General features: G+C 30.7%; 4 protein-coding genes across 4 annotated transcripts; 1 reads left to right on the forward strand and 3 right to left on the reverse strand.

The window, feature by feature from the left end:
- Positions 1–365: 365 nt before the first annotated feature.
- LOC106644029 (D-amino acid oxidase 2) lies at positions 366–3,675 on the forward strand. The gene is made up of 7 exons (XM_014359373.2): positions 366–652; positions 917–1,123; positions 1,250–1,475; positions 1,930–1,997; positions 3,183–3,300; positions 3,365–3,466; positions 3,559–3,675. The coding sequence occupies exons 1-7, from the start codon at positions 468–470 to the stop codon at positions 3,673–3,675; spliced, it is 1,023 nt and encodes a 340-aa protein (XP_014214859.2). The 5' UTR covers positions 366–467.
- A 757-nt stretch (positions 3,676–4,432) lies between these two features.
- On the reverse strand, positions 4,433–7,881 carry LOC106644008 (uncharacterized). Its single transcript, XM_089591609.1, has 3 exons — positions 7,473–7,881; positions 6,161–6,276; positions 4,433–4,790 (listed from the first exon to the last, which is right to left on the reverse strand). The coding sequence occupies exons 1-3, from the start codon at positions 7,641–7,643 to the stop codon at positions 4,433–4,435; spliced, it is 645 nt and encodes a 214-aa protein (XP_089447735.1). The 5' UTR covers positions 7,644–7,881.
- Positions 7,882–11,281: 3,400 nt separating this feature from the next.
- On the reverse strand, positions 11,282–13,228 carry LOC149374924 (uncharacterized). The gene is made up of 3 exons (XM_089591610.1): positions 13,049–13,228; positions 12,642–12,757; positions 11,282–11,639 (listed from the first exon to the last, which is right to left on the reverse strand). Exons 1-3 carry the CDS (start codon positions 13,226–13,228, stop codon positions 11,282–11,284), a joined length of 654 nt encoding a protein of 217 aa, XP_089447736.1.
- A 7,345-nt stretch (positions 13,229–20,573) lies between these two features.
- LOC106644009 (uncharacterized) lies at positions 20,574–22,158 on the reverse strand. The gene is made up of 3 exons (XM_089591611.1): positions 21,988–22,158; positions 21,582–21,697; positions 20,574–20,928 (listed from the first exon to the last, which is right to left on the reverse strand). Exons 1-3 carry the CDS (start codon positions 22,156–22,158, stop codon positions 20,574–20,576), a joined length of 642 nt encoding a protein of 213 aa, XP_089447737.1.
- Between the last annotated feature and the right edge of the window lie 538 nt (positions 22,159–22,696).

A 22,696-nucleotide genomic window follows, 5' to 3' on the forward strand; every position in this document is an offset into this window, starting at 1 on the left:
TAGCATAAGGCAGAAAAATTTTCTATCATTAACAAATAAAAAAAGTTGTTATTTTTTTTACCATCTGAACTCACATTGCGTTGTCAAATTATAATTTTAAGATAAACATCTCCGCCAAAATAAAACTCTCAAATTTTTTTTCTTTTGGGCCTTTGAATCATCCCAATCTGTCTGTACAAAACAACGTATGTAAATGTAAATCAAGCTTACGCAAACAACTTGTGCAAAAAAAAAAAAAAAAAAAAAAAACACGTAGAGATAGGTATTCGCAGCTGCTTGACACTCACTCGGGCGTGTGGTATCTCTGTTGACTGGCAATCGGTAAGCGTGATAAGAACTCCAGTATCACATTCAACGCGAAACGTTTGACTCACTAGTTCTGTGCATCGCTTCAGTTACACTTAACTTTGTAATTTTTTTCCATGTAATTATTTCACGTGTATAAATAGAAACGTCAAGCTAGTAAAATGCGGGTGGCAGTCGTGGGCGCAGGTGTTATCGGCGTCACCACGGCCGTCGCGGTGAAGGAAGCTTTTCCAACTTTCGAGGTAACAGTGTTTGCCGAAATCTTCACTCCTCACACAACGGGTGACGGGAGCGCGGGACTCTGGGGACCCTTTGTTCTCGCCGACACGGATCCGAGGAAAATTGTGTAATGCTCGCTTCTATCGGTGCCTTATTTGCTTGATAAACATCTCGGGCTGGAATCGAACGTCTCGAAGTATATTCTTGATTTGGGATCTGATTTACTCTACTTTTGTTCCCACAATTTCAAATGTAAGAGCTTGAAGAATCGGACCGTTGCACTTTCGATTCAATACAAACCGATCGAGCTTTATTTGCCACGATTTAGTTGGATGCACGACAAAAAACCAAAAACAAATATTTAGGTGAAATTTGATTACCCACATTCCAGAGAATGGTCTCTGCTGACGCATAAGTGGATGGAGAACTTTTGGAAAAGCGGTCGGGCAGCGGAAACCGGTGTGTCTCTGCTGCCGTGTTATCGGCTCTCGTGTAAAAGCTACACAAAACCAGAATGGCTGTCGGTGGTCTATGGTGGCTGCGAGTTGACGGAAAAAGAGCTGAAAAGATTGAGCAAGGCGAACAAAACCGAGCACACGTAAAATATCCACGCACCAACTTTTTTTCTGAGAATTTTTTTTTTTTTTCAAAGATTCTGAGGGGCAGATTTTGTCATTGGGTGATCGCAAAATACATCGATATTATATAAGTTGATGATTTTCAGAGGTGGTGTACACTTTGTGACGTTCACTTGCGAGCCTGTAAAATTATTGCCTTACTTGATGAAAAAGCTCGAATCGATGAATGGAAAGTTTGTACAACGAAAAATCACGGACTTGAAACAATTGGGGGAGGAAGGCTTCGACATTGTTATCAATTGTACTGGATTCGGATCAAAAGAACTTGTGGGCGATAAATCTGTCAGTCCAGTCAGAGGACAAGTTATGAGAGTAAGTATATACAAATTAAAGTGAAGATAACATGAGAGCTTCCTACATTATCGATTGTGCCGTTTTGATTTTATTGCATTGATTCTTGACATGTTAAAGAATACAGTAAGCCTATTTATGGAGTGTCAAGAACGTCTCGTCAACTCTTCTTTTTTCATAAAATAGCCATTTATTTGTTCAACAACGTTTTTAGGCGAAAACACTATAACTAGTAAAGTAATCACTATGATACTAGTACTTATGTAAACCCATGATTATTTAAGAATTTCGTTTGAAAATTGTGATATCACTGCATAAATAAATAAATTTCTGTGAGTTTAACAAGCGTTCGAAAAATTTTACGGTCTGAGAATGTTAATAACGATCCTCACAAAGTGTGAGCATTATGTAATTTCGATATTCCAAATAATAACCAAATTCAGATTTTTTTTGCGCTAAACTTTTGTTATTTTAGGTAAAAGGGCCTTGGTTGTTTGAATGCACTCTAGAAGAAGGTCACCACGGAAATTATGTGATTCCAAAGTAAATTTTTTACTTCTATGTATATATACTTACAATTTCTGGAAAACAAGATTTGCTCAACTATTCCAAATTCCATACATAAGACATTTTTAAAGTATAACCAAACGAAAGATTATAACCATGTTCTTGTTATTCGCACTCTGATAGCACACAATGTTAAAAAAATGTTGCTTCTAAAACTTTAAAACGTTAAAAAAAAAAGATGAAGTACGTACAAAAGCATCAAAAATACTTCTTGTTTCTTAGAAAACTCCTGTTTACTGAAAAAATTTGTTCAATCGTAAACGATGCATTGAATCTGCATACTGGATAATTTTCTTTTGTATGGTACAATTAACTTATATTTTTATCAACTGAAATATTATTATATTTCAATTAATAATATTAAATATAAATTGTATTAATTTATTTTTATTAATTGATATTAAAATAGATATCATGTGGTATGACATCAGAACGTCTGAATTTTCTAAGATCAGTTTATTTTATACAGATGTGCAAAAATTAGAACTATTATTTGCTTTAAGTTGTTTATAAGCACCATTTAAAAACAGTAAGACGACATCTTAATTTTAAATTACACGTTGCACAACTGTAATGCAATGAACCTCTCAAATTTAGGAAGACCTGACATAACCATGTGATGTTAATTTAAATAAGAGTTTGATTATCATACTTACTATAGCCACTGTTGACAAAAAGTGGTGGATATTCAATATTTTATTCATACATTTCATTCTTTTTCTTACGTACAGATGTAAGGCTCTCTTATCTTAATTTTCACATTAGACGAAAAATAATGACCAAGACTTAACCCAGTATCGCTGCATAATAATAGAAGCCTGTTGTTAAAATGTTCTTATGATTTTATTGCAGTTTTATTTTGATGGATTTTGATAGATATTAATTTATTTTTCTATCAGTAGACTTAATATTTATAGTTTAATTTCTCGAATTTTACCATTAAATGCTGATACATGTTCGCTTTAAATGGAAAATGTCGAGGCATTAAATTATTTACTTTTTTTTATGTAACAAAGTTTTGATCAAAATTTAAAGAATTATTTTTAAAATGTTGTGTGCAGTTAAGGTGATGTTTTCAACATTATTAATCAACAAAATTGACTAAAACAAAAGAAAAAATTTAATAAGATGGGTTTTTTTCTTTAATGAAATTAATTGCAGCATTGATTCGACAGTCTTGGGTGGTACCTATCAGGAGGGCGACTATGACTGTTCTATAAACCCGTCAGACACTAAGTCAATAAAAGAAGGATGTGAACGCATCTATCCTTCAATAAAGGTATTTCTGATTCAATACATAAAAATTTTTAGGTGTATTAAGAACTATATGGTATCTCTTGCAGAAATGCGGAATAATAAGTGAATGGGCGGGTTTGCGCCCTGGAAGAGTCCAGGTCCGTTTGGAACCGGAAATTATGAGTTCACTTAAAAAAAAAGATCTTGTGGTAGAGTTAAAATTGAATATTTAAAAAAATAATTAGTAACCACAATATTTGATCAACAATTTGATTAACTCATTAACCTTTTACAATTACAGATTATTCATAATTATGGTCATGGAGGCAGTGGAGTAACTTTATGTTGGGGTTGCGCTTTAAATGTTGTTGAAATATTGCATCAGCAATTGAAGATTAAGAATTTGTCCAAACTGTAATTTGATCTTTAAAGAATGTTATTTTGATTACCAGTACTGTTAATTAATTATTTTTATGATTATTTTTATTATTATTGTATTTTTAGTATTATAACTATTGTCATTATTATTAATAGCAAGATCGCCGTAAAATGATTTAATCTTCTACTATTGGTACTTAAACAATTTATAGTCACAAAAATTGATGAACATTTTCAACGTCTTAAAAAATTTTTAACAACTGTAATACAACCTCTTCTTTTAATATTATAAAGTTTTTAGATCCATTCTTTTTAATCGTTGTGAGCTATTAGTGATTGAGTAAATTTGAGTTTAAAAATAAAAAAAAAACATCCCAATTTTTATAACATTGGTATTAAATATATTATTTAAAACTATAGTTATTAACTTGATAGCATTTTTTAATATTGGTGTTTCAGTTTTTTTCATTTAAGTGTAGGATTTTGTCATGATTCATATAAAAAAAAATTCGATTGTAATAAAATCCATTCTGGCTTGCATTATACTATGATAAAGCTAAGTAGTTTAAAGGGTAGTGATTAAATCTCATCTTTTTTTTTTTATTTCCTAAGTATTTTAAGAATCCATTACCGTGTAACATTACAAGAATTAAGTGCCGTAAAAAAATTTTTATTATGATTCTTTAAGAACGTAAGTTTACACATATATATATATATATATACAGGTACAATATCGTACTTCGAGAACAGTGAAAAATTTTGGTATAACAACATTTACACCTAAAACTAAGATTTATTTAAACAATGGATACATCAGCGCATCCACGAAATACTTCCTGGTTACCACAGCCAAGTCCCTCAGTGCCATCCTCGCAAACACCCCAGTTGTTACCACAGTAGTAGTGCCACCTGAAGACACAGTGTGGGCATACAAAGTCTTCAGGCAGGTTGGCCTGAATTTTAACAAGACCTTCGAATCCTCCAATAACTTTGTAACGTCGATTACCATCAGCGAGGTAAATGGGATGTGCATCAAAGCACTCCTCGGTCTCGATGTCTGTGGTCGAGTTGAGAGGACACAGGGAAAATTCAAAGTAACCCAAGTGATTGGCGTCCAATGATACTGTAATATTTATCAGCTCTCCTGGACTGTATCTGTAAGAGTGGTGATTTAATTAAATTGATAAAATAATTTTAATAAGTAAGATTTCAAAGATCGTTATAACTCTCTTGTTATTTAATACTTGTAACCTTAACAAAGATATAGTAGTTGATCTGCGGAAAACTAAATTCTTACAAAATACTAGAGGTCATTACACATTTGAATTTTATAAGTACATCAAACACTAAAAAAAAAATTAAAAATCCTTACAATTTTTAAAGTTATTTGTGAATTTACATGAATTTTTTAAATTAAAATACTACATCTCATATAAATTTAAAATAAAAAACTTTTTCAACTAAAGAGGTAATATTTCGGAAATTTAATGAGGCATGTTTCTGGCCATATTACCACTACCAAATCTGGAAGTACGTAACGTTTTAAAAACATTACATCTTTAAAAAAAGGTACATTTGAAATCTTGCAAGTTGAACTGCACGTAAACAGTGTACTATATTCTTATTATTTGGATGCAAACATTTAAATTTATCAGAAACTAAGCTTTTTTATAGTGGTTTTACTATTATTCAAACAAATGTAGTAATTTATAATCGTTATTTAAAATAGTAATAAAATAATTTAGTTGTTTACTATAATTGTTATCATTTACGTGACAACGTTGAAATGGCACCTTATTTAGCTAACAATAAAAATGAAATAATTATTGTTCTTAGTCACAAGCAGAAGCGAATATTTTCGACGTATTTTATAAACGTTTCAATAATTTTATTGAAAGTCCCTCTTAAAACATTTCACAGTTTTAAAAACGCTGATTCAACGTTTTAAAAATTTGTAGGAATGCTTACCATAAAGTCAATACTGCTGTGTATTATTGACTTATGGCGAACGTTAAAAAGCACAGAATTTCTTTTTTCATTAATTGCTGTCTTGAAAACAAAAGCATTTCAAAGTCTAAAAATTTTTTAAAGTGTGGGCTTACATGTTGTTTAAAAAAGAGTACTAAAATATAGTAATAGTGTATTGAAAGTAAAATTTTATAAGCTATATAAATTTATAATCACTTCAGGAATTTCGTTAAACATTATTTTCAATTGATTGTACGAGGATTTTTTGGTGTGATGTTTTTGACGAAACGTATGTAACTAAATCTTTTTTCAAATTTTATTTTCAAAGATTCCAGTTTTATATGGGAAATGCTACTGTATTTACCCACAAATAAAAAATATTTGAACTACAACTTAACGTTATAACATAAAAAGTTCCTGGCGCATAATTTCAGAGCAAATTTCTTGATAAAAATTTCCGAGTCCTCATTTATTGACCAATCGTATAAAAATTTACTATGAATATTTTTTGTGGAAATAAAGGAATTTTCTATTTTGTATGGAAAATCCTAACATACCTACGAACAATCACTCCTTGGCCGTAGGTGCCACCATTTTCGTTATCTCGAGGTTGAGGTTTTGACCAATCATCGCCACAAGGTCCGCATTTACCACCATTTTTTTCATGCAGTACCTAAAATTTTTTTACAGTTCTTACAACTTGAGTAAACTTTAGTCTTATAATATATTAAATTGTGATTTTACTCTAGAAAGTTTAAACGTTTGCTTTTAATTAACACATAACAATAATTTTTAATCAATCGTGAAAAATTTTGATTGTATTTGCAACAGTCCACTTTAATACACACACGCACTCGATAAAAAAACAAATTACGTGATCTATGTTTACGATTAATTAGATAATGAATACGTTGATTGAAAGTAAATCGTATGAGATAAGAATAAATAAGAATTGTATTATATGAGTATTTTCGAGCTTTGGTGTTTTTTTCAATAAATGATAGTGACTCAAATTAGAACATTATATAGAAATAACGAAAAAAGTATCCGAATTTATATAGGCACAGGTTAAGGATGAAATGTTTATTTAAATAAAAACAGCTACTGCCAAGTAACATGAGTAGAGTTTCCGTGACAAGTTTTCATTTACCACTTTACCAAATTTTTTTATTTTTAGTAGTAGTTTTCACGTTACCACTTATTTTCACAATAGTATGTTTTATTCTACATCTATATTTGATTGTGTTATTTTTATTTAAAGTACAATGTATTACCACCAGTTCAGTTATCACTTGGAGGTATTTACGAAAAAAGTTTTTTTCTATGTACATCTTATAACAAATAATTTAAATATTACTATTTTCATCTGGATTTTTAAGACAATTTGTTAAGTAAAAACGTTACACGCAGAAAAAAGATTTTTTTACAAAAATTTAATTATTCCAGAAGTAACTTAACAACTTAATGAGATGTTTACTTGAAACAAGTAATTTGTTATCAAACGCGTTTGTTAAGGTAATTAGTTATGAATGTGTATGTAAACTATTTTTTAAAACTAAAAAAACGTTCATGCTTTGTAAGACATACCTAAAGCATGCTAATAAAAAAATATAGATCAGAAAAACTGTAGAAACAGGATTTTTGAGACTCGAAACGTCATAAAAAATAGCAACAATCAATTTTTTTAACGCAAATAATATTTAAAAAACGCACAAAAAACAAGCTTTGTTTTGTCGAATCAATTTTAAAAATCTTTAGGTCTAAAATTCCATCGGTTACACAAAGATAGATGTATATATTTATGTTTACACAGGACAGCACACATCGTGATAGACGCTTTTACTTTATTAAACATATTTGTTTACTTACCATAATACCACCACAGTAAAGTTCATTATCATCGTAATTTTCTGTAACATTGAATCCCACTCTCCAAGCAGACGATCTACCCACTGGATTCAGAAGTTTTCCGTGAGCATTGACTTGCAAGAGGTAGAAACAAATGACAAGAATGCACGTAACCATAACTTTAAAGGCCATTGCTGGGATCACTATTTTTTTCACTTGGAGTGTCAACTATACTAAACGTTCGGCTTTTTCCAGCCAACAACCGTAACACTCGAGTTTGGTAAAGTCCGATCGATCACCTAATAGAGATGTCGAACGTTTGCTTGCGATGTCACAGAAATTCGGCTTTTATACCATAAGGTCGCACCGATGATCTAGATTGATAACGATTGCACTTCCAAAAAACGTCCTGTTTGTCGATAGCCTTATCTCATGCCAGATTCGAGTACTGTTGCAAAAAAAAGATTAGTGAGACAAACAATCTTATTATACGTACCGATTATTTTTAATCCTAATGATTCTAGATTGATTAAACTTCTCAATGATCATTTTTTATCATTATTATTTGTAGAGAGTAAATAAATTTTGAATCACATAACAATCTATTTACAAACTGAAATTGCTTTTCATGCAGTCACATAAAATGTCAGCTGATTCATAAAAGTACTCTCATTAATTAGATTTGAAAAAAATTAATTAACTTCTTCGTGATTTAATCATAGAAGTGACAGGTAAAGATAATCAAGAGAGAAATTACAAAAGCTGAATTTTTAATATAATAAACTCTTGCAGTCTTATTTACTTCGAAGTAATTATTTTTTCATTAATAAAAATTAAATATTTTTATAGTTTACAATACCTCAAAAATAAAAACAGATACTTAATTGTGAATGTACACTTGACTAACACTTAAGACAAGCAAATACATTATAATTTTCATTTTTCTGAGTAGATAGTTATTTTCTTCGGCATTTAAGAAACGACAATTGTGCCTTGTCAAGTTAACATACACCTTACTTTTTTTTTTTTTTTTTTTTTTTTTTTTTTTCTTACTATATAAGGTAGATAAAATTTACAATCTCTATTTTTTTTAATGTATTGCGATTGCAGATCGTACCTGATACGTTTCCTGAAATCAATCCGAAGCAACAAGCACTTTCGATTGAATTTAGTAAATCCTTCTTTCGTTGCGTAAGCAATGCTCATTGTCTTTTTACTGATGAAGGCTGCAATCATAGGCAATAAATGATACGTAACAATGAAACACTGACAATACATTCTAATACTGCTGATACGTAACTATGCAGCGATAGAGATAAGAGATCTACTTACGGGCCAACATGTTACGTTTGTCAAAATGAAATTTCATAGATATTTTATTTGAATTGTAATCATAAAACTTAATAAAGCTATCAACAATCCTGATTCCCTTGAGCTCGATAAGTCACTTTTTTTACAGAACCTTGAAATTACAGCATAAAAGCTATCATAACTCAAAATTTAATGGGAAAGTGTGCAAACATGGACTAGATTAGATGGCCCTATTATCGAGGATCTTGAGATAATTTTCTGTGATTCATTATTTACTGTGTGTGTATCAACATTTAAAAATCAATAAACATCAATTATAATTGATTGAATTAAAAAATTATTTAATGTATTAACAATGTAAAATTGTTTTAGTTAAAAATTATTTTATGTAGTTTTAAAAAAAAATTAAAAAAAATTTTTTATACGTAAAAAAAATTATTTTATACAGATCTTTTATATAGTTTCATAAGAACACATAAATTTATTTTTAAGTACTGTCAATTTTTTTATGTCACACAATAGTTATGCCACTTTTCAAGATCTCTCATACATTAATTTTATGTATTTTGTTTTGTTAAACAGTAATTTTATTGACCAAATGCTACTGTGACCTGTTTATGATAAATTAAAAAAAAATTTTTTTGGTCCCAAAGGATTTTTTTAGATTCCTTAGTTCATTTATATCATAAAAGATTTTTTTCAAAATTTCCATAACATAACTTGATTGAAACAAAATTTTAGACTTTCAAAACTGTGTTTTTTTACTCATTTACACCTTTTTTTGCTCATCTGTTGCTCAACTATTTTCAACTTATCAAATCTGAATCTTTTCCTTTCAGCGATAGGACTTTCAATAGTTTTATAACTGTTCATAGTTTTTCAATTAGATTACAATTAGATGTTTAACACGCTACGCACATTTTCTTGAACATTAAACATTTTTTTCCTAAAACTAAGAGGTTTTTGAACACTTTATAAGGAAGCTCTCTCACTCGTTATTTATGATACTATGTTAGTGATAATATAGTTATTTACGTAACAAGTTCAAAAAAGATTAAAGCCTCCCTGACTGCAAAAATACCAAATGATCGTTCAAAAAAAAGTAACTTTATGCCTCAAATATATAAACAGAAATTAGATTAAGTTGAAATTTTATTTTAAAAAATAAACTTTGAATTACTTAAACAAAAACATTTTCAAAGAATTTTATAACTTTAGCAAATTTTTTCAAAGGACCCCGCGCTAACACAATAGGATTGTGGTTCCCAATGAAATATTCTGAAATTGGAATATGACATAGTTTAATGGAATTAACAAAAAAAGTCATTAAATTTACACCAGGTAGGGTTATGATAGTTGTACACATACGGTATCTTAATTCGTTCCCCGTGAAATTTCTGGTGTGTAGAAAAACCTTTGCTGCACACTTTTTTTGCACACTATGCAGGAAAATCAATTTTCCGCCCTCGGGTGGTTTTAGAAGGCTGGTACTTCCTCGGGCGAAAAAGCAGTTTTCCGGAACTCGTTCGAAAAGTCTACTTTACGAACCGCGTTACATCCCTCGCCTTTGGCTCGGGCCGCAAACGTCTCGGTTCGCAAACAGAGACTTTTCAAACTCGTAGGAAAACTACCATTTCCACACTTAAAATAGTGCGAAAAACACCTATTTTCCACACACTATTATGAAATAGTTATTTACGTAACAAGTGCGGAAAAGACGATTTCCCGCACGAGTCGTGATTGACTCGCACGAGTGGCCGGAGTTGACGGGAACGAGTACCAGTTGAGCACACGAGTGCATGGCACGAGTGTAATTGCACGGCACGAGTTACCGTCACCGGCCACGAGTGCGAGTCTATCACACGAGTGCGGGAAATCGTCCCGCACGAGTTGCGTATAAGTTTTTTCGAAAACTCCTATTTTCCGCAGACTATTGCGAAATAGTAGTTTTCTTACGAGTTTGAAAAGTCTTTGTTTGCAAACCGTGAGGTTTGCGGCCCGAGCCGAAGGCGAGGTCCGTAACGAGGTTCGTAAACGAGACTTTTCGAACGAGTATCAGAAAACTGCTTTTTTGCTCGAGGAAGTACCAGCCTCCCAAAACCACCCGAGGGCGGAAAAATATATTAAATACACTCACGTAACATAAAATACTGTAGTCAAGGTAACTAATACTTTCAAGCCAAGGCTAATGTCCTAAATTAAATAATTTTAGTAATTGAAACCAACAAAGGTTCAAATATAATAAAATCTAGTAACTATGTATTTTATAGAACGTAGTATAATACATGCATCCATATTTTATTCATGGTCATTGTTTTCTATAAAAGAATTAACTAAGAATCATTTGGAAGATTTTTTCTCATCTTTGTAACAGAATTTATTCAATAATTATAATTAAAAACTACAATGAAATGCATACACACTGCTTTAACGTAGCTAAATTATTCTTTATGAAATATCTATTATGCAAGAATATTATTAAATAATTGTTTGGATAGAAATCTCAAACATTTAATCATTTAACTTATGGTTATATCAGAGCAGCCACGGAAGGTCTCTTGATCAGCGCAGTCCAATCTACCACTGTTGTCGTTGCACTTGCCCCAATTGTTTCCAGTGCGGTAGTGCCACCTCAAGACGCAGTGAGGACATTTAAAGTTCTTTGGCAGCACAGCTCGAATTTCGACGATGCCATAGACCCCTGACTTCAGTGGGTAACGTCGATGGCCGTTGGCAAGGTAGATGGGATGTGCGTCGAAGCACTTTTCGGTCTCGATGGCTTTGGGTGATTTGAGAGGACACAAGGAAAATTCGAAGTAACCCAAGTGATTGGCACTTATATCTACTTTGATATCGATCAGCTGACCACTACGATAACTGAAAAAGAGCGAATGAAGACAGTGTAATATACAATCATAATCAAAGAAATCAAATTCATATTATTTGGTTCATGTAATAAATGTGATATATCATGAACAAGAAATAACATAAGGACATAATACTAATTTATTAAAAAATAATTCTAATTGTATTAAAATAAGATTCGACTATGAAAAAGATTAACAATACAACAAAATACTTTGTGTTGAGTCAACGTTGACTCTATTATAATGAATTTAAAAATTGATCTATTTTATTCTAAGTTGGTTTGACAGTCACTCAACGTCGAATGAATATAATATAGAGTCTTATAATATACGACTCTCGCGTTAATTTATCATTCATACTTCCAACTTGAGAACACGTCAAAAATAAAATTAAAAAATTGAAACTGATTTTTGTTTATTCATATAAAAAATAAAGCAATATCATTCGGCTACTGATTTTTGAGGTTTGACTTTATGCTGCAGATTTTTCTTGGATTCGGACATTGATGTTAAAAATGAAACTCTAAACTCAAAATACATATTTTACGACACGTCATGAACTTTTGTGAATTAGATGAATTAGATGAATATATAAATAGTAGATTTGAATGAATTTTTCATTATTTTATTTAACTTATGTACTAAATTCCTTTATAATTCTGCATTGAAATATTTTGTAAAAAAATTAATATCATGCATTAAGAAAAGACGATGTTTTTATTCTTACAGCAGTAAAGTTAATTTTGATTTTGGCAGTGAGCAATTTTCAAATTACATTATTGAAGGGGTGTATAAAAAAATTGTTTTCTTTTACTCCCAATACGATTGTAGTTAATGTTTCTGTATTAATAGCTCAAAATCTCTATAATATAGGGTATAGGCTCAATCTCTAGGGCAAAATACTCTAACACTTTTGTTGTCTGAGATGTTCGTTTACAGTAATTATTTAAGTAGGTGATTATTATTATATGTATCAATCAATAGATTTTGTTTCCTAATAATATCAACTTACTTTCGGAAAATTACTCCTCGGCCGTAAGTTCCACCATTTTCGTTGGCTCTTGGTTGAGTATCTGTCCAATTGTCACCACATGGTCCGCATTTCCCACCATTTTGTTTATACTGTACCTATAATTTTCAATTATTTTACACAAATAAAAACAATAATATAAACGCTAAATAAATAAAGCTTGATTTATTATTAAATTCAAGCTCACAAAAAAATCTACATTCCTGCTAACAAAGAAATCTATTAGGATTTTTACTCTACAGACAAGTAATATTTTTCTAGATAAGTTGAGAAAAAACATTTGACATCTAAATTATAAAGAAATTGTCAAAGGTACTTTGCAACAAGCTTATATTTGTGTTTACTAACAAAACGTGTACCAACAAAAAAATAGTTAGAATAAAACTTACATCTATACCACCACAAAAAAGTTGGTAGTCGTTATAGTTGATTGGAACTTTAAATTTAAACTTTTCCTCTCTCCAAGCAGATGATCTACTTGGTGGGTCCCTAAGACTTCCGTGAGCATTGACTTCCCAGGTATAGAAAAAAGTTACAAGTGCACATATAACCAATACTTTGAACAACATTTTGACAATTTTTTTTTCACCAATTGCTATAAAATATTTGGCTCTACTCGTCTTGTCGAAAACTATATCATCAGTTCATAAAATGCAAGACGGTTTGAAAGGGTATTTCGCGAGTCAGCTTTTATGAGATAAATTTTTCGACTAGTTAATGGGTTACACCTGTAAAAGATGTGCTAGTGTTTTTCCTACAAATATCCAATCCAATGTCAAAGCAATTGATCAACTTAGCCAAGGTATTGTAAATTAAAAAGAAAAATATTTTGTGTAAGCTATTACGTAAGGAAATTTGTTAAATTGAGTGTTACAATTTTATCACGTAATTCCATAAACGAACAACATTTAGAAAACGTTGAAGTTGTGACTTGATAAAATTTAAAAGAACATTATTAAACATTAGATACGTGGAAAATGTTGATTACTTTTAGTGACAAAAAAGGACTTGTGCACTCCTTTTGCGTTAATTTACATGTTTGAATAGTATCCACCCAGAGTGTACCAACTGGAGCAGAAGGTTATCAAGTGGTGAAAACTATGTTATTGAACGTTTTTAAAACTTCATATACTTTGAGAGTTGTTTGTTTAAACGACTATCACGAAGTTCATGTGATAAATTAAAAGCTATTTATTATGAGAACAATTACTCACTTTAATTTTGATTAACTCAAAGTAATAGTGTCAATTCTTCATTTCTTTCAAGTAATGCCAATTATCAATTAATCAATTACCTGCATATCACATGATGAATAAAGTTAGCTTGATAGAAAATAATAAAAAAAAGCTAATGTGTGATTACCGTGATTCATTGTATGAAATCTATTAGTAAATCGTTTTTAAAGACTTTATACATTTCCTGCAATTTAAATAAACTAAAAAATAACTCGTAGAAAATAATTTAGGTGTTAATTAGGCACTGGGTAAAAACGTCTATGTATCAAAAAATATCAAAATGAGGGCACCACAAGGTCACTTGAACAAAATACCTTGGCAGTTGTGAACATTAATATCTACAATTCACTTGAAATTTTTTCAGGTGGAATTTCATTGTTGTTTTATGTTTGGATCCATGTACATCAATTGCTAGATTTTTGCGTATATCGAGTGAAAACTTCGTTCCGGAATCCAATTAGATCTGAACAGGTGTCCGAGTGGGCCAAACAAGTCCAGTTCAGAAGTTAATAGAATTTCATTGGAATCTCTAGAAAAGACCTGTTTGGGTGCCGGAACAGATATCATGAGCTAAGGACAATAGGTTACCCTCGGATCAAGCCTTAACTGATCATATAACAAGACACTAAGGTTATCTGATCGATAATGCATGTATATATGAGTTAAAAAAATATTTGTTAAATGAAAAAGAGTAAGAAGTGTAAGAAATTAATTACATGTAATGTGTTGGATGTGTGGTTAAAAAAATTATGAATGGCTAAAGAAAATAAACAAGTAACGAATATTAAATAATTAATCAAACCAAATCAATCTTCAAATTTATTTTGCTTCAGAATTTTCTTATTTATCATTTTCCAGTTAGTTTCCTACTCTGCCCAGTCATGAACATTATTAATTAACACATTCAATACTTCTTTGAGTACACCTTGTAATATACCTTTTAATACACCTTTAATATTTTAGGATCATGAATGATATTTTTGATTAATTGTTGTTGGTGTTAATCTCGTAAAAGATAAAATATTGTAGTGAATAAAAATAAAATTTTCTTTAACAGAGAAATGGCTTGTTGCCTAATTTTTTTAGCCGTATGGCGAGGGGCTGTCCACGGAATTCAAAGATTCAAGAAATAATAACGATTCAATTAGGATTTAAATCTTGAATAACAAAAAAAAAATTTAATTTAATTAAATAACCTTTTAAGCAATCAAGCATCGGCGATACGAAACCCAATAGTTTATCAGTATATTTATTAACAATATCTGCCTTGGAGAGTAAGCAGCAGTAATTAAAAACCCAACTGTTTTTTTGGATTTAAATATTAAACTAATCTTTGAGGCGAGTAAGCATCAGCGATTAGAAACCCAACTGTTTTTCACTAGATTAATTAATAAAATAACCTTTTAAACGAGTAAGCATCGGCGATTAGAAACCCAACTGTTTTTCACTAGATTTATTAATAAAATAATCTTTTAAACGAGTAAGCATCGGCGATTAAAAGCCCAACTATTTATTTGACAATTAATTTAAAAAAAAATCTTTGAGGCGCGTAAGCATCGGCGATTAGAAACCCAACTGTTTTTCACTGGATTAATTAATAAAATAATCTTTTAAACGAGTAAGCATAGGCGATTAGAAACCCAATTGTTTTTCACTGGATTTATTTATAAAATAATCTTTTAAAAGAGTAAGCATCATCGATAAGAACCCCAACTGTTTTTCGCTAGATTTATAGATAAAATAATCTTTTAAACGAGTAAGCATAGGCGATTAGAAACCCAATTGTTTTTCACTGGATTTATTTATAAAATAATCTTTTCAACGAGTAAGCATTGGCGATCAGAAACCCAACTAATTATTTGACAATTAATTAAAAAATTAATTTTTGAGGCGAGTGAGCATTGGCGATAAGAAACCTAACTGTTTTTCACTGTATTAATTAATATAATAATCTTTTATTGATTTAATTATTTAAATTAATTTTATTGATTTAATTATTTTATTAATTTAATTATTCGTGCACTCCGATAGGGTATCTCTTTTGATGAACGTTTAACTAAAATTATTTTTCCAACAAATAATCAGATATTTTGTTTAATAAATTAAAACTGCAGTTTCAATTGACAAATATATACTGACGAGCAATTCGTATTTTTCTGAAAATTGTCCAGTACTGCTCGTAAAAAGATATTCCGTATGGTTATCCTGCCAGTGGAATCGGTATCTATTTCAAGAATGTGTGGAATCTGCAACAAAAACAAACAGATAGTTTGTATACTCGCTTAAGACTCTATCGCTCGGACAACGAAAAATTTATTCGTGACAAGAAAAGACAATTAGAATTCTTTCATGACAAGCTTATCTCCAGGTATTCACTAATAACACGCATAAATGGGAGAACAAGATAAACAGCATGTCTAGATCTCTATATTACTGTTGTATAACTATTTCATATTTTAATTATTTATTTGCGTTGGAGTAAAATATTAATTGTATAAATTATACCAATTTAATCAACCTTGCATATAAAATATAACTCCTATTCTGTTGAAAATTGTCCAAATTAAATTATTCTAATATTTCAACTAATCGCTGTTACATTTAATCATATTTAAAGGTGTAAAAAATAAAATGCATAATTCCACAACAAGGTCAAACACACATTTATTGATATCGACAATAACTTGTATACTAAAGAATTTCTCGTCAAACAATGCATTTCATTATTTTCTACCTCTTTATGATGGTAAAATACCTTGAAGCAACCAACTCGGATTATTTGTCCTTGAAGATCATTTCTGCGCTGATCAAAAGCCAGATTAGTTGCCCTTAATCCTTTCTTTTCATCCCAAGTTCCAAAATGACTTTTAATCAATTCTCGATCCCTTGCAATTTGGTAAACTTCGCTAAGCTCTCGAGCATTTATACCCGTAATTTTCTGCACTACGAGAAATAGGCAGTTGAAAGGAATGTAGTTGTTGGAGAAAAATTCATCAGCTTTTGTTTTTTCACTCAAAAAAATCATCCATTAAATGTTGTCCGTTACAAACCACAAGGATATTTCCTAAAAGCGTATCGCACACTCAATTACTGTGATTACAAAAGTAGTATAAAAACGTATACAAATAAATAAAAACTGCTTAGCAAAAACTATCTTCAGATCGTGAAATCTGAAAAATGCTTCTTGTTTCTTTAATCAAGTTCACGACTACAAACATTTTTTATCAAAACAAAACAACCAAAATTAACATAATGCTAACTTTAAGAAACTGTTTCATCTCTTTGGAGTCATTTATCAGCACGATCAAGGTATTCTGCAATTCAGGAGTATCAATTTTCATCTAGAAAAAGAAGTATCAGAGAACGTTAGTGGCATATAAATATTTTAATTAATGATTAGTGATTATTACGAAAATAATCAAATAATTCTAGTATGATTGTCTGTCAAATCATGCATGTATTAGATGAACTGAATGCATAAAAATGATGGTTCTTCCTCGAGTATAAATTTTTATGTTTTACCGAAATGTTAAAGTCATATATAATAAATTATAAGGCCATCATCACACGCAACAGCGCAATGTATAAAATATTTTTATGCTTGCAGAGCCCAAAGATTTTAATTCAAGGACTATCTTGTGTACAAATATACAAATAAAGCTGTTTTTCTTCTTATGGACCAAATGATCAAGTATATAACCACTTTCATACGCAGCACAAGACAAACTTGACTTTTTATGCTAATAATTATTTTAACCCCGTCAAATAGTAATGTAATGCGTCTAACTACTTTTATTTTTAAATAAAAGCCACTGTGTACTGATAATGCCTGAAAACGATCTCGGTGATCCTTTTTAAAATGTACAATTAAATAATATTAAATGTTTTGTTCAGAGATTTTTTTAAAGTCAAAAAAATGTATCCAGTTGCTAACTAAAAGTTTTGTTTCATAACCCTTGATTTAAAGACTTCTATCTGATTAAAACATATTTTTACCATCGCCAAATAGATTTTCATGGTATCAATAAGTTTATTAAGCACGTGGTATGGATTGAAAAAAAAAATTGCAAAAATTTGGGTGCGCACAACAGCGCTTGAGCCAGGTATTAGCTGACCTGTCATCCCTAGTAGTTGTTATTACAATCTCCTAACACCCTAGTAAGGCTCCTGGCTCAGTTTCCCTATCCTACTTTATATCTGACCCTACAACCCCTCAATGTGCTACTTATGATTCTACCTTAGATCTAGGATTAACTCTACCTTATTTCTATCTTTCTTATTCTATCTTACACCTTTTTTTTTATTCTACGTTATTTCTAATTATTATTCTAATTATTCTACCTTAAGATCTACTCTTATTGTTCTACCTTACATCTAGTCTTACTACTCTACCTTAAATCTACGATTTTTAATTCTACATTAAAATCTATTTGCTTACTGACTAAGGCTTATAGATTAATTAATTTCTACCCAACACCGCTTAAAACTACGTCGAAGGTTGGGTCTCGAACCCGGACCTCCTGGCAACTCAATATCTGATAGCTAAAGCTTTCATACGCATTTAACCACGCAGCTACTGAGCTCTTGCTGCCCGGCTTGTTTAATAGTAAATTTCAATCATTAGTTTGGTATAGATAAAAAAATGCCTGTAAGTGAGGTACTTGTGTATGTGTTGATTGCTTGGCGTATCGGTAAGTACATCTATATGCCCGACCAACTTGACTGTAATCGGTTATACAGATATACTGATATCATGCTAGGCCCACATAGTTATCAAATTTCTCAATGGAGGGCGCCGTTTTTGCAACGCGATTGAGGCCCAGCTGACACATAATGATGTGCAAACGTAGCCGTGGGTGTTTGCTTAAAATAATTACAACGTATCATCTTATAATATTGCGAGCCGTATGGGGTATTATTATGTTGTACCGCAAAAGGTTATAAAAAATATTTTTCATAACTTGTAACTCAATGCCCCACCAGAATCTGTATTCAATGAGAACTAAGATACACTTAGAAAATGCCTTATATTGCCTTTTAAGGACCTGCACAGGCAGTCAAGCATATTATGGTGAATTTCTTCAAGTATGCGAGACTTTCATGCGGATCCCTACTTCGAAGTTCGTTTCAGACGACTAGGTCCATTCATCCACTGGAAAAAATTGGCTCAAACTCGTATAAGAGGTTTTTTGATATCTTGGGTACTCATCGTATCGAAAATATTTTTTGAAAGTACTTGAACTGACGACCACTCATTGAATTTCTGTAGCTGAGAGGTTAGCCATCGAAGTTCTGTTGGGTTTAATTATTTCATGTCTATCTATTACGTAATAGACAGTTGCAGTTCATATAACTGTAGGTGATTTGAATTGAAAAATCCACGATTTATTAATTTTCCATGTAAATATTTTGAGAATATTTTGCACGACAGTCTTATGCTCTACTGCTTAAAATGAGAATAAAAAACAAATTAAAATTTCGAAAGTATAACAATTCATCGACATTGATGTGTCTTTTTATAAAAAAGTATGGGAAATAAATAACTCATTCTATTAGTCAATATCTTCGAACAAGAAAACTAAGTATAATAAACGGAAAGGATAGAGTGACACCAACGTCTGAGTGTATGTGCATATTTGTGGTATGCATTGTCCTCTTAATCTCCTGATTTTTTAGACTTTCTTCTGAATCTGTGGCTTCAGTGAAAGTCGATGCATCCACGAAATGCAGTTTAAGTATGTTGCAAATTATCTTTTGAAGTAACAATTTCAATAATCCCTCTTTTTTCATTTTATACTAAAAAATGTATTATTTACAAAGCAAAAACTGTGAAGCAACATAAACTCGTGTCAAAACATAATTTTGATTAAAAAATAAACAAAATAATTTTTAAAAATGTAAATTAAGTTAGCCGCAAAAATTGTTTATAATTTATATACTTTTTTTCGATTTTTCATTTTTGGAAAAATATATTTTTAGAAGAAAAAATGTTCTGTACACAAAAAATTTGTACTTTCGAGCTAATAATTCGAAAAATGGATGAAGAAAAGCTGTTATATATTATAAATGAAAAGTCGTCAATCAGTGTAACCATATGTATCTTTTTAAGACGTTTAAAATTAAATGATAGTCCGATCATTCAGAAGTTTCTATTGCTAGGACAGTGAATAATTCACAATAAATTTCATACAGTTTTGACTATCTATGCCGGTGATGATAGCATACATAATTGCATAGTAACACAGCAATGCAGAGTCAAATAGGACCTATGGGATACCTCAAATGACTGTAAAATAAAAATAAAAAAAATAAAATAAAATGATTACGATAAATGCCCGGTAAACCAACATAAAAATAAACACACACGTACGTAAATAAATCTTATGAATATAATTACATATAAATTAGTTGATTAATTAAAAATAAAAAGAAATGTCTTCCTGCTGAATTTCAGCACGAGTATATATTGTAAAGTATACTGAATAATTTACTAAAAATTAATTTAAATTTAATGAAAATATTTTTATTTTTTTTTTAATACACATTTAAAAAGATGTAACAAGAATAATCCTTGAACAAGTAAACTGCATTGGTTTGTCTTTGTTAATTAAACGTAAACTTCTTGTATAGCTAAATAATTCTGTAAGGAATATTTATTCTGTAAGAAATCCCGAAAAGTTTAAATAATTGATACATCAGCGCATCCACGGAATATTTCCTGGTTACCACAGCCAGGTCTCCCAGTGCGATCCTTGCAAATACCCCAATTGTTTCCAGTGCGGTAGTGCCACCTTAAGACGCAGTGAGGACATTTCATATTTTCTGGAAGGACAGCTTGGATTTTTATGAGACCGCCACGTTTTCCCAATTGGTAACGTAGATTACCATCAGCTAGATGAATGGGATGTGCATCAAAGCACTCCTCGGTCTCGATGTCTTTGCTTGAGTTCAGAGGACAGAGGGAAAATTCAAAATAACCCAAGTGATTAGCTGTTATTTCGACTTTTATGTCAATTGACTGGCCGGAAGTGTAGCTGTAAAAAAAAGTATCACAATCATCAACACGTGATTACTGCAATGTGTTTACTGTAGTGCTTTAAAAAAGTTACTTTTTTTATTTGAAATGGGTGAATATAGCTTTTAGTTAAACAAAGCTACTTTTTTTCTTAAAAATGAACCATTTTTTACTTACTTTTTTATTGCTTAAGGTTTTTTAACCCATATCACGCGTTTGTAACATTTTTTTATACGTTGGCATCTATGTGATTGTAAACATTATAATTGGTTTTACTAAGTAAAACATTATCTACGAACTTCATTAAAAAGGGTTGAAATAATCCGATTGAACGCATACTGGAAAATTTTACTAATAATATAATAAAAATAATATAATAATATAAAATCGATTGGATGTAAACATGGAACTACATAACACACTGAGATTTAGAGCGTAACATTCTATTGGTTTTTTAGTTCCAATTTAAATAGCAGCTTAGATTTTTTTATAATTTTATATTTCACTTCATTGTTTACTTTAACGAAGAAAACTTTAAGTATGGAATGGTGAAGGTTTTTTTGTTGTCTATGGCTTATGGTTTCTAATTGTTAAAATAATTAATGAAAGCACTTGAATATAGTTATTAATCTTCATAATTGATTTTCATTTCTTTATATAAGTACCACTTACTTTCGGACAATTACTCCTCGGCCGTAAGTTCCACCATTTTCGTTGGCTCTTGGTTGAGTCTTGTTCCAATTATCACCACATGGTCCGCATTTTCCATCATTTTGTACATACTGAGACTAGAATAATCAATCATTTATCATACGTCCAGGTAAATTATTCCTTAATTTAAAATTACAGCAAAGTAATACATATAGAGTTATATAATGCCACTTGGGCAATAAATTTAAGTATAAAAAAATGTATGTTTATCCTTGAAAAGTTACTTGTACATTTTTTGCATAATCGCAAGACAATGTTAAACCGTTACCCGTCAAATAAGTTGCATGGATTATCTGAGGCAAGCATTGCTTTGACTCTATGTATGCAGAGTGTGTAGCAATTATAGAATAAATATAATAAATCTTACCCCAACGCCACCACAGTTTAGTTCAGCATCATTGTAATTCTCTGGAACTTTAAAGTCCTCTCTCCACGCAGATGATCTACTTGGTGGATCCCTAAGTCTGCCGTGAGCATTGACTTCCCAAGTGTGGAAAAAAGTTACAAGTGCACATGTAACCAATACTTTGAACAACATTTTGACAATTTTTTTTTAACAAATTGGTACAAAATATTTGGCTCTACTCGTCTTGTCGCAAACTGTATATCATCAGTTCATAAAATGCAAGACGGTTTGAAAGGGTATTTCGCGAGTCAGCTTTTATAAGATAAATTTTTCGTCTAGTAAATGGGTTACACCCGTAAAGAATGTGCTTGTGCTTTTCCCACAATTATCCAATCCAATGTCAAAGCAATTGATCAACTTAGCCTTTGTATTGTTAATTAAGATAAGAAATATTTTGAGTAAGGCATTACGCAAGTTTATTTGCTTAACCAAGTTGCCAACTCTAGTTTTTAAAGGTAAAAATATTAAAGATAAATAACTTGAATTCAATATTAAGTATGTTTGTTTCATCTGTTATACTTAACTATAGCACTAAATTTTTTTCACCAAGGGAAGCTTAAATGTCCAAAAGTATAAAAGTTTTTGTACATAGTTGTGTTAATCTAAATCCATGTATAAATTTTTAGTACTTTTTAATAGGGATGTTAAAACAATAACAATAGTTTTCGTA

Source organism: Copidosoma floridanum, unplaced genomic scaffold (assembly GCF_036245765.1).
Source record: "Copidosoma floridanum isolate Cflo_tuat_1 unplaced genomic scaffold, Cflo_Japanese_pri ptg000013l, whole genome shotgun sequence".
Lineage (NCBI taxonomy): Eukaryota > Metazoa > Arthropoda > Insecta > Hymenoptera > Encyrtidae > Copidosoma > Copidosoma floridanum.